The sequence below is a fragment of the Colletotrichum chrysophilum genome, assembly GCF_026319265.1.
Source record: "Colletotrichum chrysophilum strain AFK26 chromosome Unknown scaffold_161, whole genome shotgun sequence".
Taxonomy (NCBI): Eukaryota; Fungi; Ascomycota; class Sordariomycetes; order Glomerellales; family Glomerellaceae; genus Colletotrichum; species Colletotrichum chrysophilum.
This window is the reverse complement of record NW_026517448.1, coordinates 118-18,928: the sequence shown is the minus strand read 5'-3', so window position 1 is coordinate 18,928 and position 18,811 is coordinate 118. Positions and strand designations below refer to the sequence as shown.

The following is an 18,811-nucleotide window of genomic DNA, read 5'->3' as shown; positions in this document are numbered from 1 at the left end:
GCTGAACTTCGACTGAATTGTTGCAATTTCGGATGGCTTCAGACAAGCCCGGAACCCTGCCAGCGCGCTCTCGCCGAGCCGAATTTGGAATCCTTCTCGTTTTGTGTCTTCCTCGTCCCGCTCGTAGACCGACACACCGACACCATTGTTGACCAGTCCATTGGCGAGGAGACAGCCGGCAAGTCCTCCACCAGCGATGATGACTTTGAATGGTACAGCCATCTTGTTGATCTCTTGACTTTTCTGAAAGTTTCGGTGGTCAGGAGTTATCTAGTTTATTACCATATATATAAGACATGATCTACGACTTCGGACACGAGCATTTACGACCACCGGCGAACTCGGACAACAGCATATTCCGTGTTACACAATATTTCGGCATTCATATTCGGCATCAACATCTTCTTGCCTAAAAAGATCTAACGAGGCAACTGGTGGTCAAAGTTTCATACCTCGCTGCGAGCCCCGCGAAGATCCCCCACCTCCGCCGCGGGATGTTACCCCACACATGTGCCTCAGTGACAAGGTTGAAGCTTCGCCTTAGGCTTCAGCTCTCACGTCCATCTTCTACCCCAACACGCTTTGACGCCTCGGAGGTCGGCAAGTGGACGACTCCGGCTACCTACCCACAGCGTTCGGAGCACGTCCCGATGTTGTGGTAGTATGTTACTGGCAGCATATACAAGCCATGAGGTCGACAAATTCTCTCATTGAAGTGCACTCAGTGAAGTCCAAGGAAGCGCATCCCAAGCACTTCGGACTCTACATCGCCAGCCCGGAAGTGTAAGGGTCAGTCAAAACAGCTTTACCAGTGTGGCAGGGGCCAAATCCTCCACATTAGTCGAGGTCTTGGCGTGAACCATCGCGGTCGCTGCGGCGGTGTTTACTCGAAATGGCTTAATCGCTCTAGAAAGTATCAGATTGTCAGTGACGTTCGAATCAAGTTGCACTGTGAACCTACCCTTCATCGTGTAGACACCAGTAGACTTTCTTTGGTTGCGAAAGCCACCGAATCTCATCTACGGCAAATGAAGCAGCAGACCCGTCGTAGGGCCGCCCATTGAGGTTTGCTCTCCCTGCAATGGCGAGGATCGCAACGTCTGGAGCAGGCTCAATGGCTTTCAGGATCCCTTCATAGCCTCCCAAATGTCCGTTCCAGAACAAGGTTTTCCCAGGACCAATAAGGAAGTTGTACGCCAGTTGGCCTCCATCATAATTCGAGAAGACATGACGATCTCGATCTTCCATGTAATCTGCCATTGATCGGGTACCCTCATCCATCTGGTCGGGAGGTATTATTTCCTTGAGCCTCATCAGGGCGTATTTCATACCCATGGTCACGTCAAGGGTGCAGACGTATGGTGTTGCTTCGCCTGTGTACTCTGTTCCGGTGTCGATTTCGTCCGGGATGTCATGGTGTCCACTTCCCGGCATGAGAGCATGCAAAGAGGGCCACACGTGAACGGACATGACTGCCCTCGAATGGTGCGGTCTTGCGGGTGCTCCCGGTGGGCCATTGGCGAGAGGTATCTTACCCGCCACGGCGGCGTCGCGATCGGCTTTTGTGAACATTGGAATTCGCTCACCGCCTGCGACAGGAAAGAGCTGAAACTCGTGAACGCCGGCCGAGCGCAGCAGGTTGATGGCTTCACCATTGGCAATGACGATGGCCCCAGTCTTCTTTGCTATTCTGTCGGCTCCTGGTAGGCTGCATGTGATCAGGGAATTGGCTATGACGAGGAGGAATGAAAACATCACTCACTGGTCAAAGTGTGCATGTGAGATGAATATGTAGTCCGCCTCAGTAACATCGTTAATGTCCAAGTACTTAGGGAGAGCGTAGGGCTTCTCCAGCCATGTATCAAGAAATATGACAAGGCCGTTGGCTTTCAAACGGAACGTCGTGGCCCCTGAATTTTCGTTAGCAAGCTGATAATAGGATATGACTGATAGAGAATGACAGACCGAACCACTCTATGGTTTCTGCCATCGTAATAGAAGCTTTATGTGCGGTGATGCGGTGCGGATGATGAATGACATTCACAGTGAAACCAAAAGAAAAACATCGATGTTCTACCCAGGTGTCAAGATGCATCATCTCTATTGTTTCTTTATCATGCTGGCGCAGCATATATACGCACACTCTGTTATCCGGCATCGGCATCGGCATCGGAGGGATTAAGATGTGCCGGCCACTCGCACAGGTCGGCACTTGAGTCCGCCCGAGGCCCAAGGTATTGGTGCCACACCAGATATGTTTCTCTTGCAAGGTGAACCCAATGGGATGAATTTGTTCTAATTAGGGTTTTAGACTTAAAATACGCGACACTTGATCTGTTGGTATTCTCCTTCAATTTTCCCGCTCCCATGGCATAAATCAGCGGACAGATAGCAGTACCGAAGGGCGACAGATGCGGTATGGTCGTTGTCACTTGTGTTCAAAAATTAGCTCAAAGCTGCAGAGCGTTTTAATCTTGAACATATTCAAGCTTCGTTTGATTGCCAATGGCTTGTCAAATTCTGATTATTGTCATGCGAAAACTGTTGAACGTACATGTGTCATCATGATGGCATCACAAGCCGGGGAATCTGTTTGGCAAGTTCCGGAATAGGCAATGATTAAAACGACTCGAAGAAAGGTCTGGAATCCCGTTTGAAACGTTGAGTCCATTGCAGACGTGCTATCTGGTATGTCAAGTGACTGTTCAAGTTGGTACGAAGATCGTGGAGTTGTAGCCAATCTGCTGGGCGACAGGCTGATATCGCCATCTGCTCACGTAACCTTCGAATGGATAGCTGCCTCCGTTCGTAGTTGCGTAGATCCCCAGTACGCCTCCGGTTCCCGCACCATCACCAGATAATAGGGCCGTGCTATATAACCCAACCGCCTCCTCTTTACCGCTTTGACCGACCGAGGAGGCGAAGAACTCATAGTGACTCTCATTTCTCGGGGAAATTCGCAGTCGGATTGCGTCCCCAAGCCAACCTTCGGGAACAGGAGCTGTTGTCGGTTCGGGTGCTGTAAAAGCGTTCACCGAACGAGCTCGCACTCGCAAGTACGGCTTGAGCTTCCCTGAAGACTCAGAGACGTCCTCCAAGTACACGATGCCGAGGTCGGCGTGCTGATCAGGGGTGCCGAAATTAGAGATGCCCATCTCGTCACCGGAGGACTTCCCGAAGCCGAGCTGAATATCAACGCTAAAGTTGAAGTATGTGTGTTCTTGTCTGCGGAAGAGTGCAGTCACGCCCTCAGTGCTGGTGTTGAAGTTAGGATCGGTAGTGAGGTTGGCGCGTGACGCAGTAAGGCGCAGTGTGTTTTCGTGGCCTGCTGGAGAGATTGAAAAGGAGGCTGCGTCGAACAGTGCTCTCCAAGACACCCAATTTGAAGGAAATTCGGATCCTGCCACAAAGTCTACCACGTCCGGCTCGCCTACCACAGGTCCGATACCCTGGCTTATCAATGATTGACTCGGCAAAGGACCGCTCATCCGACCTTGAACTTGGTCCGCAACCGGCCAACCCCCAGAAGGCCAGAAGAGTGGAAAGAGAACTGTCTCTCTTCCCATGGGATAGATCAACTCCTTGTACAATGTCGAACCTCCACGTGTTGATAATGCAACACCCCACCAATTCCCCTGTGCATCCTGAAAAAGATCCGCATGTCCAACAGTCTGGAAGTAATTACCGGTGCCCCTGTTCGAGACTAATGGATTACGAGGTGCTGCTTCCCAGGGTCCTTTGAGACTCTTTGATCGGGCCATAGTTGCAGAATGGTTCAGCTGTGTCCCGCCCTCCGCAATTAATAGGTAGTAATATCCGTCGCGTTTGTAAATGTGTGGCCCTTCCGCGCTTTGGCTGCCAGTACCAGCCCAAAGTTCCCATGGCTCGCTTGTGTTTCCAGTAGTCAGGTCAAGATAAGCGGCGATAATGGGTTCTCCGGCCGACGCAACAACCACGGAGCCGTCATCGTCGAAGAAGATGTCCGGGTCAATCGTGTAACCAGGTGTTTGAGGCCATATGGCGTTAGACCAGGCAAGGTCGTCGTGCGGATCCGTGGTGGTGAACACGACGAATCTGGGCCCTCCTAGCTCTGCGCTGGCCCAGGTTGAGATCAAGTAAAAGGTGCCATTGTGGTAACGCAGCGTGTTGGCGAACATTCCTCCTCCATTGCCTTGAGTTCCGCTTCGAATTACTGGGAATTGAGACACTCGGTTGACGGCGTTGCTGGCGAGCTTCCAATTCACAAAGTCTTTGCTGGCATAAACTGGATTTGCAGGGAAGGCCATGAATGTTGATGTCGTGCAGAAGACCGTGTCATTCCATTCAGGCACGAATGTGCAACTGGGATCCGAGTGCCACCCTGGAAGGATGGGATTGGTATATGATGTGTTTTCCTGGAGGCCAATGACATGAACTGGCAACATTGCCAAGGAAACCCAGACCGAAAGACGCATCTTACGTATGGCTGAAAGGTAGGCCAACGTGCATCTACTATGATGGAACTTGCTAGCTAAGACTGCGCGGCTACCTGAGAAAATGATGAAAGAGGAAAAACGAAGCAAAGTAAATGGTCATCTTCAGTTGTAATTTACATATGGTGGTATCTCGCCCCCTCCGGCTCCCCGCTCCAGGTAGCTTGAGTGGCAGCAGCCGACCCGAGAACGTGGACCCGAACCGAGCCGGAGTTGCAATTATGACGAGCCAGTGACATCTCGTCTCTCTTGATTGTAAAATGTCTAAGCAAGCTGAAATTCGACGATAGCGCGTTCTACTAGATCCTACTTGCGTTCGTAAGTTGAGTGTCGCTGGCAACCGGACGCTCGCAGAGCCCCGCTCTAAGTGATGACTCTTTACCGTGATCCGAGAGGCAGAGGGGTGTGCAATTGGTCGACGGAAGTACCAAAGCATTGAAAATAGAGGACCATCAAACTGATTTGATCCATTCAACAAGCCCAGGTACCCTTAGTGTTTGTGATGATTGGTAAGTTTTATGCGCCTGTAACGCTTTGAGACTGGGCATGTAAAATGGGGTTCCGTCGATGAGGGCTTACAGAGGTTACAGTTGCCAATTGAGCTACATGACGGTGCAACTATAATCTATCTTCAAGTACGTTGGTATGTTGCTAAATTCTAATACATGGTCAAAAGTTCCGAACCCATGTGGTCTTACATGTATAGGTTCATTCTCTGTCATGGTCATCCTGCATGCGCCGGCGGTAGCTGGGTATTGTACTTCGCAACCAAACTGTCCAACATCGTCCTAGGCCATGATATAGCTCAAGGGCTTCACTCGGCATGCCACTCAGCGGTCGCAACACACGCACTACACGAAACAGTTAAGATACATGTCGGCAAAAATGTTTGGATGGCTTGATAGAAAATCATACTTGAACGGCGGTGTACCCATCACCCACGACTTGCGTACACTGAGGGTCTGGTTGTTCTTTCGTTGCACAAGGGAAGGCTCCAGGTTTCAAGATGGCATCACAGACTAGCTGAGGCGACTAAGATAACCACAGCGCGATTAGCACACCCTTCAGAAGCCTGTTTGGAGACCAGACAGATACTCACGCAGCGTCTAGTACGAGTTCTGCATGCACCCATGGCGTTGCCAGTTAGACTTAGCACCAGCAGAGCAGAAACTATAGAAATTTTCATCGTGAGGAACAATATTCGTCGTGAGTGTATACAAGCAGTGGAGACGCACACACAGTGACCGCATCGTTCTATAGATACACGTCTTGGATGTATTTATATTGCGGATGCAGTTGTCATTCATACTACATTAGTCAGGGAAGCGTGGAAGCGGTCGCCGGCAAGTTGCTGCTTGGCCCCGACTGGATTAGTTCATCCTATCAATTCCGCCTCGACTCATCACACGTCAATCGTGAAAATACCGGGGGAGCGGACTCTCCCAGCAGTATCACAAACCCCATAATGCCAATGAAACTTTTCGGACAATCTTTGCGAATCAAAGGCTTCTCCTATCTAATGAAGACTGACTCGTCGAGCGATCCTGATCGGGCAACTTCATACCGACTTAGGTAAATATCTGCCGAAGTAGGCAAATAGCTACCGAACCATATGATTTAGCTACACGGAGAAACCTCAACAATCTTTCAGAATCCCAGTCTTCCCACCGTTATTGGCACAGCCTTCATCAAAACTCTGTTTGGTGATTGAGTTCGAAATACAGCACTGCATCGCGTTAGCGTTGTCCGTTTGCATTTGTTGGTGTATGGCGGGCAAAGACGTACCACCCCGGGAGAACCGGGCAGAGGTGTTCCATAAGCTTGCCAGCACATGTTGTCTGAAGGATTCTGTGCGCCATTAGACATCACACAGATGTAGCCTTTGTAAACACCGCCGAGTACAATGCTGCCGTAGTTGAGCGAGTTAGCAAGTCTATCGGCCAAACTCAGCCAGCGTTTGGATTGAACCCACGCAGCGTTCGCCAGAGCAACCGCGATTAACTTTGCTTTCATTGTAATAACGAGATTACCGCACGAGAACTGACAGTGTGTAGCCGGTGATGCAGAAGTTACCTTCAGCGGTAAAAATAGAGCCGCACGTGGTATTCAGCCGCGAAAGCAGGGTGCGTCTTGATTTTCATCTGCGTTCGAAAGAAAAAAGGGACTGCGCTGACTTTGGACTCAATTTATACATGTGCTTGTGTCTCAACCGGGGCGATCCTCGCCTCTGCGAAACTTGATACATGGAGCCATCATTGGGGCAAAGCACACATTTACGCAGAATTGGGTCAAGCACAACACCCGCTAACTAATAATAGACATCGGCCGTAGTATCAGCAGGAATTTCTGTAAGGTCCATGTTAGAATTCACCCAGATCGCGTTCACTGTGCACCCAGGGGCGACACTACATGGCAAATAGTGACTAGCGCCATGGAGCTCTTTCGGTGGACCATCGTACACAATGAACCAGTCTCTACTCTGTCAGATTTGCTCCCGAGAAACTCAAAGTGATTGTAAAACGTGCCTTTTTCGAAACGGTAAAGCATAAGGAGTATAGATGTAGTGATTCGGAAGCAACTATCGTGTAGGTCTAGGCGGGACCAAGATCACATCTATTTGCGTGATGATGTTACTCATACCCAACGCTCCCAGAACCTTGTCCCTCATTAGTTAACAGATGAATTGTCAGACGCTAGAACTACGGATCTGTCAAGTCGATCATAAAATGATTGCATCAAAAATCCTTACGACCAAGCCACACATTCTGACATCACACCGCACCGCCGGCATGGACACGTCCAAGTACTTAACCAAATCCGCGTAATAAACCATCTCCAATGCTAACAATACAGCTAGCCATCATTCAAGTTTGTCTCGAGACGTGCTCCAGTCAACCCCAAAAGTGAATGAATTATTGGCAGATTCTAAACTTGTAATGGCGGTTGCCTGGTCCTCTTTGCTCGGGCTTGCGACTCTGCTGACGTATGACTTCATTCAACAGGTCAATTTGCCATCCGTATTACTCAAACACGTGTCTTGGCAGTTTGTTAGTGGATGGTCCCATCATACTTTGCTTTCATGGTCTTACCCAAGTTCAAAGAAGAAGGCTTCTTTGTGCCAGAAGCGTCAGTGCAACGGCAATTCAGTGTCTTCTTATCACCAGCAAGACCACAGTCACAGAACTTGAAGGACGGACTTTCGATTTGTTAATTTTGATTGGAGCGGGGTGCGGAACGTAATTGAACTTACTTGCTGGGGCGGCACTGTAGACATAGCGGCAAATCGGTTGTTAGACGCTGAATCATAAGCTTGCAGAGAAGAGATGTCCGGAAAAGGTACGATATGCGGGAGAGGCTTACGACAACTTGGCCTCCGACATTGGCGAGGCAGCTTCTCAAGTCTAGGCTTGAGTCATTCGAGTATTCATTGTCAGCGGTGAAGCAGAATGCCTTAATGCTGGTGGAGAAATACGACATTCCGGAGCATGACCCTGAGAAGTCTTTTGCAGCAACTTGGGCTATAGGTACTGCTGTGAGCAGAGACAGGAGTGTGTTCATACGCATGATGAGTAATGAGTAGCGTGGCTGGAAAGAAGTTGACTTATTTGTGGAGAGAAATGATCGTAGTAGAGAAAAGAGCGTCTTATGTATCGACTTTGGCTTAAGGTTTTCGACAATCTATTTCTTTCCCCCTCTGGTTCGTGGCCAATCTCCCCTTGACTGACATGAGTCGTGAGGGCGGCCTTTACACAACTTTCTTGGTGCAGGGCGATTTCCATGGAAACGTATTTCAAACTGTGATTCTTCTATCATCTGGACGCAGGTCAAAAAGCGGCACGTGGCTTATTGCGATTCAAAGGATGGGGCACGCATGCAAAACGTGGCCGCTATGTAAGGGCAGCAACAGTGGTCGACGTGGACTGCTTGTCCTGACTCGCGGTCCCGAAGCCGCCATGACCAGGTCCTTCGCCGAATCCGATCATAGACGAGCAAGAAATACTATGAAAAAGCATAGAACGATCTCGCAATAAATGATTACAAAGATGATGATGCTATTCTGAAGTTATAACTCGATGAAAAATATTCCAGAGCCACGATGCGTGGATCTAGCGTGGCGGTGGGGTACCAAGATTCCAAAGGCCTCCTGATGGTCTTCCACATCATGCAGAAAAATGAGTTATTCTGGTCCTAAAGGCGATTCTCTACGAAAGCAATTTTATACTGAAAATGCTTTGTCGATCGTGCCGTCAACCCTCGCACCAGCAATCGCAGTTGCCGTCTGAAGTCGCCATCGCTAGGAAGTTCCTTGTTTGGCACTGGGATTGTCAGTAAGGCGGACGATGGGGGGTAACTCAAGGTTAATGAGGCGCAGCTTACCGTGGAACTGCAACGACCACTGCAAGCCGTTTTATCGGCATCACCGCAATTGCTTTGCCACTGAACATTTACCACATCAGTGCTAATTCCCCTGTTGCTTGCTGCTGTACTCACGGAAGCTGGGGTGGATTTAAAGCAATGGACGTCCCTGACGGCTGCGGTTGCCGTCGAAATGTAGACGGCAACAATGCAGTAAGTATGGCTGATCTTCATCGTAAATGTCTGATTTCAACTGGACCGGCATGTCTAGTCTGTCGAGTGGAAGCTAGATAACTTTAAATAGTCAGTATGAACCTTGCCATTTGATCTGAGTGCCTCAGTCACTGACTCGTCTGGTAACAGCTGTTTTGAGCCGATTAATCTATTCCGTACGAGTGGCAAAGGCCTCGCTTCACAATTGTTCTGGGCTTCAAGGCTGTCGAGCCCGTCCGTCCGATTATGATCAGAGGGATCCCAATTTCCCGCCCGCATTTAAGCTTGATTGAGTGGAGAAACCTCGGGGCCCGAACTGCCGTTTTTGTTTCCCTTGTCTTCTGCGACCAGAACACTTGTCCCGCTACGAGACAATAGACTTGGATGTTCCTACAGGGCCCATACGAAGCCACGGTTGGGGACGAAGAAAGAGTGTTTAATCTTCTTTCAAATGACATCCGAGGTACCTGAGCTAAAAGCGTACCAGATATCCTGAGAGTAGACCTTGCTGCTGGCTTTGGCAATAAATCTCAGGAGACGCCTGACGGCCCCAAGAGTGATTTAGTGAGATACCTTATCCGCCCTCACGTTTTGATCTTAGTTTTCTTCCTTCGGCCACCTCGAAATTTGTGACTGCAGCCTGGAATATCATGTGAGACTCAAATGTGTTTCCGTTGCTGCTATAAACCATTCTGCTGTTCATGCGCCTGACGGTATTGCGCCAAGGCTCACCGCCATTGTAAACCCTAACGTCGAAATCGCTCATTAACGTGGGAACGTGGAATTTGGTTTTTTTACTTGGCTTTGACAAGTGACTGCAACGTACATGTCACGATTAGTAGGCAATTTTCAGATCTTTTGGTCGACAACAATTCTTACGACCGCAGCGTGAAAGCTCCTGATCACAATGCAAAAATTCTTATCTGCTAGAAGATTTCTCGGAGAATGATGGGTTTTATTGGACGTTATCAGGGGTCTTATTGGATAAAAATACATATGTATGTAGCTACTTCAATTAAAATTTTGCGAAGTGTCCTCAAGACCTCGCCCACGGCCCAGTGGCTTAGACGTGGTCCGCTGAACATCATCGGCCTAAAAGGAGAGGCCGAACTGAGCCGGAGAGACCATGGAGTGAGGAGTCATGATCGCCAACGGTGGCGCACCGAACCCCTAGACCTGAGTTGAATCATCAATGTCTCTCGTCAAGCCTAGATCCCTGAGTTTGGTGAGGCTGTTTGACGGATATTGATGTGAGCGGCAGTTGCTATCGCGCAAGTCCATAGTAATATTGCTTCGTAGGGCCATGTCTTGTTTGTATACGTTAGGCGCTTTTCTGTACATGCTGCTTGATATGCGCGTTCGGATCCGGCTTCATGCAAGAGGGTGTATCCGGAGCGCTCTGGGTGGTCGTGATGCCACGCGTGGGAGCACATGTGCTGCTACCATAACTCTTTTGGCCGGAGAAGAGATCCAATCGTTCCAAATATTCCCAGTGGCAGGAGAGATTTATGCGAGACATTTGCGAACTTCTCTACAACCTAACTTTTTGAGTATGTTCTGGTCGTAAGCTCAGCCTGTGCCATCTGGTTTAGAGGATGTAAAAGATACGTGGCCCAGCCCACGTTTCTCGCGGCCCTTCTTCCAGTGACCAGCGAGCAGAAATACCCACAGCCCACCAGACTATTAGGAAGGCAAGAGCAATCCCAATGGCGTCGTCGGCGGTTACATGTGGATTCCAGAATGATATGGCCAACAACGCGGCGAAGGTGAGGGCAATGATGAATAGGCCAATGATACCTTTCACGCAGAAGCTGTCACTCATACCACCCCCGATGTCGCTTGTGATCCGCATGCTTTCTGGTAGGCCCAGTTTATCGTGAACTTGTTGAATTCGTCGTGCAAACGCTTGCTTTTGTCGGAGTATCGAATATCTCAGCAGTGCACCAAGTGCGGTGACAACGAATACTTGGCCCCAAGAGTCAGACGTTACTAGTTGAGCCATCTCGGAGTAGGTCTGAGCCAAATGAAAAGGGAGTCTGTAGGGAGAAATGAAAGCTCCAATGTAAAATCTTCTAGAAGAATGAGCTAGGGTGGATGTTGTAGCCCGGAGCTTTGATATCCTGAGCGATTGATGGGTTTGGTATGTAGCGGGCAAGGCTCTCGTGCCACATTCTTAACTGGCAGAGGCCATGGGAGATCCAAAAACTAATTGTTAAAGTTTGATCAAACCACCCAGTCTTGCATAGTAACCCTTCGGGTGCCAGTGGACTACAGCTTTGAGACATGTTTTGTGATTGCCAATTACCATTCTAAAAGGTCCTCCCAGCGCCCAAGGACCGGAAGCCCGATGACCTTTTGATCGAACAGGAGACGGCACAAGACCTGAGATCAGAACATGTAAGGACGTCTTTATTGGAACATATTTATAGTTTTTAGTCGATTCCTTTGGCTTTATTCGAGATGCATCCTCCCCACAACTCCGCGATCATCTCGCCTCGTGTTCCGCATGTGGCGTGCCTCCATTTCGATTCGATCCGCAATGCCCATAAAAACCCAAAAAGCAAAGCTCAAAAGGAGAACAATCAGGGCGTCGGTGAATGTAACAAGGGGGTTGTATGTGGCAGCTGTCACCATCATACAGAACAGGATGCCGGTGAGAATGAGTCCAACGACGCCATACACACAACCGCAGTCGCTCATGCCGTCTTGGAGGTCGCTTGTGATTCGCATAGAGTTTGGCAGGCCCAGTAGGTCATCCAGTCGTCTCATCTGTCGTACGAAGGCCGCTTTGTGCGGTAGAATCAACCATCTTAATAGTATGCCGTGCGCTTCTTCGATCATCACTTGCTCCTGGATTTCCATGTGATAAGACAAGGCTCGATCCATCCAGCCCTTTTGGTTTGTCATTTTCGTGATCGTTTTGTGTTGAAGGAGATGCTGATTCTCGAAAGGAGAATATATGTTGACGAGGTCTGTCGTGGGTGTGCTCTGGGAGGCAAATCGATGCTTGTAATTTTGTGTTACGGCGTCGTCAGGAAAAAGGTGATGTGGATGGCTAACGGGACGAGTTTTTATTTAGGAGCGTATTTTTGAGGAAGACTCACAAATGGAAAAGGGTTCCACAGATACTTAAAAGCCTGCCTGAAATAAGAATTGGCGATCCTGTTGGAGATGTAAAAAGCTAGCAAAACGCTTGCACGGACAGGTCAAGTCCCACAGGAACCATACAGTTCCGTGCCATTTAGCTGAATGATGTCCTAACCATATATTACACTACGAGTACAACCTGTTCACGGATCTTGAGCATCCAATGAAATGGGAATACTGAGTTTGAGTACATCAAGTCCTACCCACCCTTGTGGACTGAAAAAATGTCTGTAGACGGATCTCGCCCGTTCCACTTTTCACAATGACCTTATGCCTGACTGAGGCCTGCATAAGGTACCTAACCACGTAAAGGAATTCACCATACAAGATTTGTGATCATACAAGCCCCCTGTGCTATTGCAGCCAGCTCTTCTGGCCATCGCACATGTTATTCAATGGTTTGAATTGTTCAATATGTACTTGAAGAGAAGGAAACAGCCCTGCCCCTTTTCACAAAAACTCAGAGTCAACCCACCACTCCTTCTTGAAGTCCTTGCCGAACAGGTCATCAGCCTTGACCGGCTTGTCAATAGTTGAGCTGAAGTTGGCTCTGGGACCGGCAGCGCCGGGGCCAACGTTGTTGTACTCCTTGAAGTAGATGTTATCCGTCGGGGAGGTCTTGTCCCAGGTGGACCATCCCTCGGGCTTGACCACATCGCCCAACTCGCTGTCCTGGAAGACAACCCTGGCGAACGTCCTCCATGGACGACCCAGAGTGACGGACGCGGGCCCGCTGGTGCCGGTGACGTTGGCCTTGTTGAAGACGTAGAAGGAGGTGTTGTTGTCGGCGTCGCGGCCGTTGGCGGTGATGTATCCCTTGCCGATGGTGTTGATGTCGCACTTCTCGAACCAGGCGATGGCCCTCAGACCGAAGACGAAGTCGACGGCGCCCTCGATGAAGGACTTGGCGTAGATCTGGCGGCCCTCGTTGGCGTAGATGGTGTCTTGGTAGCCGGTGAGCTTGCAGGCGTAGAATCCGAGGTTGGTAGCCTGCGCGCTGACGGCGAGAGCTTGGCCGAGCTTGTCAGCCTGGCCGAAGGTGTTCTCGATGTTGAGGTTGTAGATCTTCATGTTGTCGGACCAGAGGCGGAGGGTGGCGGTCTGGTCGTTGCTGGTGAGGTTGGCAATCTGGCGGGAGAGGTTGCCGGTCAAGGTGGCTTGGTTGGCTGCGTAGGAGCGGCCGTCGCAGGTGTAACCCTGGATCGTGATGGGACCGGCATGGTTGGGAATGCGAATCTGCTCAGAGTAGTTGCCGGGGTAGACAAAGATCGTCTGCTCCTCCGTGGTGTTCGTCAGGGCAGCAACCGCCTGGTTGAAAGTCGGGAAGCTGTTCTCTGTCTTTCCCGAGGCGTCGACGATGACTCCTTTTCCAGAGAGGCTGGTCTCTGCGTATTTACCTCCGCATTTGCGAGAATCATCAGTGCCAACATTGAGGGCGACTTCGAGAGGAACAGCAGCGGCAAAAGTGGCCAGGGCCAGAACAGGGAGTAGCGCAACCATTTTTAAAAAGAGTGTAAAAGTAGGAACGTGAGGTTGGGAGACTGCCATTAGAAATCAGATGGACGTGAAGATCTTGCCCCCCGGGTATTTAAACGGCCATCCGGGAGTTCCAGCCTTCCGCAACCCGCCGATCTGGTACTATTCTTTTTCCTCCGCGACATCTTTTCGAGGGCCTATCCTTGCGCCCTGCTCAATTGGGTTCATCTGGATGCTGTCAATAGGGTAGTATCCAATTACGCCGCCGGGGCCACGGCATTTGGGACATGGATAGCCCTGCAAATGCGGAGTGCAGAGACAGTGCATACGGAGCGTGTGGAGGAACATTCCGCCAATGGCGGCGTCTCCCCCCTCAAAATGATGCCAAGCACAAGCCTCTTTCGGTTTCCCCTTCTCCCCTGGTACGCGGACTGCAAAAGCCACTGTGCGGCTCTTGGCTCAAGTACATAAACGCAAATAAACGTGAGATAAAATTTGCGAGTCAAGCTTCGCACGGCGGCTGAATTCCAGAATCCCCGAGTCCATTGGTGGAGAAGTTTGCTCGGTTGGACGCAGGGTCGCGCATGCCACCAACCAGGCTCTTGCGTGAACGCCACGTCCGTGATCATGAGATGCCGTGGGCCTTTCTTTTGGTGTTCTGGCATAGATGGGCTAGTCCCGAAAAGCAACCTGCATGGCAACATCGTGTGCCTCGGTTAGCCACAGACATGTTGACGCGTGCACGGGAAAAATTGACGAGGAGAAAAACACCGTCCGTTGCCCACCCGCGGAATCCATGGCGCGAGAAACCGATTCATTCACGGATGGGTGCGATCAGATGGTTTCACGAAAGGTTAATTGATTGGTTTATATCGATCATCTTAGTGCCCCTCGGGCCAGGACTGAGTTGAATGCTTGGCGGTTGAGTCGGTAGCGTGTGGATCTTTCTGAAACTCCCCCTCAATATCGAGAAACCAGGATCTTCGTTTGGAAACACAGTTGCTCAGGCCTCTCTGAGCCCACTGAACGGGACCTCAAGTCCTCGATGGCTATGCAACTAATATCAACAAGTGAGGGTATTGAGTGATCAGAAAGTCTTTCATGTAGATGTTGGGAAAAGGGGTTGCTGAGTCTAACTGGTTGTTGTCAAGTAGGGTCGCATTCGGTTCAGCCGGCAACTACACCATTGCCTGTTGATCGGAAAACGGCATAGAATATTCACTCTGCAACGCTACCGAGAACTCCAACGTGTCCTGCTATTTCATGTTCAAGAAAACTCGTATTGTGAATGATTTGTTGTTTTACAATCTTTGTCGCTATCTTGCTTGTGTCACTCTAGAACTGACTACGGCGCGCAGGTGACCCAGACATGGGCTCGAAGTCGTTTGTTCCCATGCGGTTGACGCTAGGTAAGGGGAATACGATGCTAATAGGCGACGTCATCCTCCCCGGACGTCTTCTTCTGCTGTAAGGGCGGCGTCTGGACCTTGACCGACTAGTTACATCCCATGATCCTACCCTGGAGCCCAACTCGCTCTCCGCAAACCCCACATCACTCAGATTGTCCATCTCCTCCAACTCTCGTTCCACCGCAGGCGGAGGCTCAGCTTTGAACACTGCCTGTATGTCACCATGGGGATTGAAGCCACTGAAATTCCAATGCAGCAGCGATTGCGAGCGCGCTCGTCTCGGGTGCGCGACCCTCCGTCTCTCAAGTGCGCTTATGAGAAGTAAAGCCGGGGCGTTGAGTGCCCGGATAAGAGTGACGTTGAGATTGTGGAAAGAGCGAGATGTGAGTGCTGACTTGAGCGGCAGTAGCACAGCAAGAGCGAGTAGGTTGAATGGTGGCGGGTATGCAAAGATCGAGTCGCTTTTTACTCCGGCGAAGGTGATGACGGCTCGGCGGAATTGAATTTCCGCCGGCGCATCCGCGATAATCTTGGAGAAGGTATTGCTCAACAAGGCCACAAGCAAGGTGAGAAACAGAATGTTTCCAAGGAATGCGAACGCAATCATGAGAGCGGGCCCAAGGATTGGGTGGAAATCGGGAGACCGATCGATACCGGTACCGTCGAGACCGAACCAGGTCCAAATGAGCCACTTGCAAGTCTCGTACCACGTCAGAGATGCCTGGTCCCCAACTCCTGAAGTGGCGGCGTTGCTCCCGATGAGCCACTGAAGAGCGAGGAGGAAGCCCGCAAAACACCAGATGGAGATGAACGTCAGGAGAGTGAAGTCCTTCATCATGGCGTGCATTGCTATGAAGACGATGTTGTCGGGCATAATGGTGAAAGCCACTCTTGTGAGGAGGATAGGGGCTGCCACACAAAGGATGTGCACGCCGTACCCATCCGCGATAACCCCTCCATACCCCAGTACATCGTATATCCTGGCGAATACATAACAGCTGAAGATGAAGCAGAAGCTAATGTCGAGGAATGACCATAAAGTCTGAGAGTGGACCGCCCAACCGTGCTCGATAATGGCGGCAAACTCATTAAGGGTCCACCCGGCTGTGTAAATGGCGAAGAAGCACTCCCACCCGCTTAACGTGGGACTGCTACGGTTTACCATCGTCAACATGTACAGCGCGACGAGAGTCACAAACTGACAGAACTCCGTCACTCGTCGTATCCAAGGAACCAGCATCCGTCTTTCGTCCAGTATTGGCGCTCGATGTGGCTCGTAGAGCGAGACTGAGATGAACTCATAGTGATCGGGCAAAATGTCGACGAACGACAGGGGCGTGTAGGTCACAACCCCTAGGTAAACAGCGTCGACCAGTCTCTGACATGCAGAAGAGCTGAGAAAGACCTTGCTTTCGGATATGATGGCTAGCTCAAGGGCTGTGAGCTTTCTCTCATGTCCATCGCGTCGCTGGATCGGCCACTGAAGCTGTCGGCATTCGCTTTCCACCTCTTCGGGCGCACCTTGGAAGGGGTCGAAACCTTCGACAAGGACGTGAGCAAGGATCAAAAGGCCGATTTCACCTGGATGATCTTCATGGTATCGGCGCAGTACGCGGCTTGCAACCAGTTCGCAGAGTGCAGCGCGCGCCACGTTAACAGTCTGGTGAGCTGTACTTGTATGTTGCCTCAAGAATTGGATGCGATTCGCCAGTAGGCAGTAGACTACACCGAGATCAGTTCAAATGTTGAAATCAAAGCGAGCCCAAGAAGCCGTACCGATCGTGGGATCATCGGGATCATAGAGTCTGTCAACAAGAGGGCGGACGACGAGGGAGTTCATCCGCGGTTCTCGCAGTTGATCCAACGTGTAGGGGTCATCTTCAGGTTGATGTTAACAATGTTTCTCTCATACCAACGATGAAAGCGACCTACCTATGCTTGCTAGGATGAGTCGTCGAATTCTGTCGGGACATGTCAGTCATTGGTGTAGTTGATCGTCAACCTACGGTAAGCCTCACCGATGAATTGTGAAATACACCGACGGCGGGATCTCTGTGCTAACGCTCCCTGTAGCGCTCGCTGAAATGTGCCTCTCAGCTTCTAAATCAGGTTCGATGCCATTTGCGCCAGGCGCCTCTCCCTCTCCATCACCCCATGGTGACAGCGGTCGAGTCCAATCGATGAGATCCGGGGTCCGGGGGGCCTCGGCTTCTTCCATCTGACGTCAAAGATTCGGTATCGGAATGTTGTCTAAATGGTTTCGGAGATTTGTTTGGTGGCGGATTTTGGCGTGTTATGTGACAACCTCTCCAGCACTTCCCTTCCAACCCGGTCCGATGCACGCCCTCGCTAGCCCGGCAACTCTAGATAGCGAAACAGCCGTTCGTATTGGACATGTTGAAAAGCGGTGGTAAAGAGATGGAAGAATCGCAAATAGCTAAGCCTGGGCGGCCTCCCCCGTGAGGGGTTTATTTACACCACGCCGCTCGTCCCCCTGACTCGATGAATTGTCACAGCACTAACGCGATCCGATCAGCATGCACTGCCACGCTCGGGTACCTGACGTAGATGGACTAGAGCCGCGGCAACATGCGGCTCACCGACAACCTTAATTTCCTCACCGAGGTGAAGAATTTGAATATCAGATGATAGATTAGTTTTGAGACAACACGTACTAGGTCGAGAATCCAAAATGAAATGGCGAGCCACATTCATAGATAACACAAGAAAAGAGAACACTTAACGGACTGTGTCACGCAAGAGAAGAAGACGACGCTTTGCGGGTTGCAACTCAGACTACACAGCAACACGCTGATAGAGGAGGAAACATCATCTTGATGCATCAAAAGTTGTGGGAGATTTCTCACATCGAGCAAAAAGTAATTGAAAGGGACGAGACTCGAACTCGCGCGGGTTGCCCCACCAGGAAACAGATGTTAAGCTGACCTTAACCTGGCGCCATAACCAACTCGGCCACCCTTCCATGGGCACCTGGTTGATGAACCGGTGATTGTTGACGGCGAGCTTCGGATTTGTGAATATGGAGCAAGGCTGGCTAGGGCTTTGCCCAGACCAACCGACCTGTACGGGTACAGCGCGATCCCTGTTCGATGAGTGGGTCCCGTTCTGGATGGCCAACCTCATTTGTCTCACGGATCCCGTCCACTTTTTTGGGTGGTTATCCTGAGCAGTCGCCGTTTTAAGACTGAGCCGACCCTGAGCCGACCCTGAGCCAGGCCTTAAGTACCTGAGCAAGACCCACCAACGTACATGTGCATGCTATGTCAGCACATTGCACACCCTATGCACACCAAACTGTGCAAGCATGGATGCACAGGAGTGTGTATCTAATTATTCGGTATGCATAAATTCTGTCTCCTCGGTAGAAGAATGCAGAGCAAAGACCCGTTAAAGTAGGACTTGCTTTTTAATACCATAACGAGCTTAACTGACTTGTGACATGTAATTAAACAGCTTGAAGACTTAAGTTGTTTAGCCAGCCAAGCTGCTTCGGTCAGGTACCATTGTAAACAAAATTATTCACACTATTTCTGTCAAATGAGAGACGTTAAATGATCACGAAGAATACCAACACGTGGGTGCCTAATCCATGTGAAGTACATTATGTGTTGTTAATCCGCAGAGAGTTTTATTCACAGCTCTTCTTCAGTATGTACTAAGCCATTTGGCGAGAAGCTTTCACCCAGATATACGATGTTACGGTCAGCTATCCGACAG

At 50.3% G+C, this 18,811-nt stretch overlaps 2 protein-coding genes and 1 non-coding gene across 3 annotated transcripts; all 3 read right to left on the bottom strand.

Annotated features, from left to right (window-relative positions):
• Window positions 1-794: 794 nt before the first annotated feature.
• On the bottom strand, window positions 795-1,990 carry COL26b_012051 (uncharacterized protein; the record flags this gene model as incomplete). The annotated part of the gene is made up of 4 exons (XM_053184703.1): window positions 795-906; window positions 962-1,708; window positions 1,763-1,910; window positions 1,966-1,990. The coding sequence occupies 4 exons, from the start codon at window positions 1,988-1,990 to the stop codon at window positions 795-797; spliced, it is 1,032 nt and encodes a 343-aa protein (XP_053031333.1).
• Window positions 1,991-12,638: 10,648 nt separating this feature from the next.
• COL26b_012050 (uncharacterized protein) lies at window positions 12,639-13,688 on the bottom strand (the record flags this gene model as incomplete). Its single annotated transcript, XM_053184702.1, has 1 exon — window positions 12,639-13,688. One exon carries the CDS (start codon window positions 13,686-13,688, stop codon window positions 12,639-12,641), a length of 1,050 nt encoding a protein of 349 aa, XP_053031332.1.
• A 4,269-nt stretch (window positions 13,689-17,957) lies between these two features.
• On the bottom strand, window positions 17,958-18,056 carry COL26b_012049. The gene has a single exon. It is a non-coding gene; the product is annotated as a tRNA-Leu (tRNA).
• Between the last annotated feature and the right edge of the window lie 755 nt (window positions 18,057-18,811).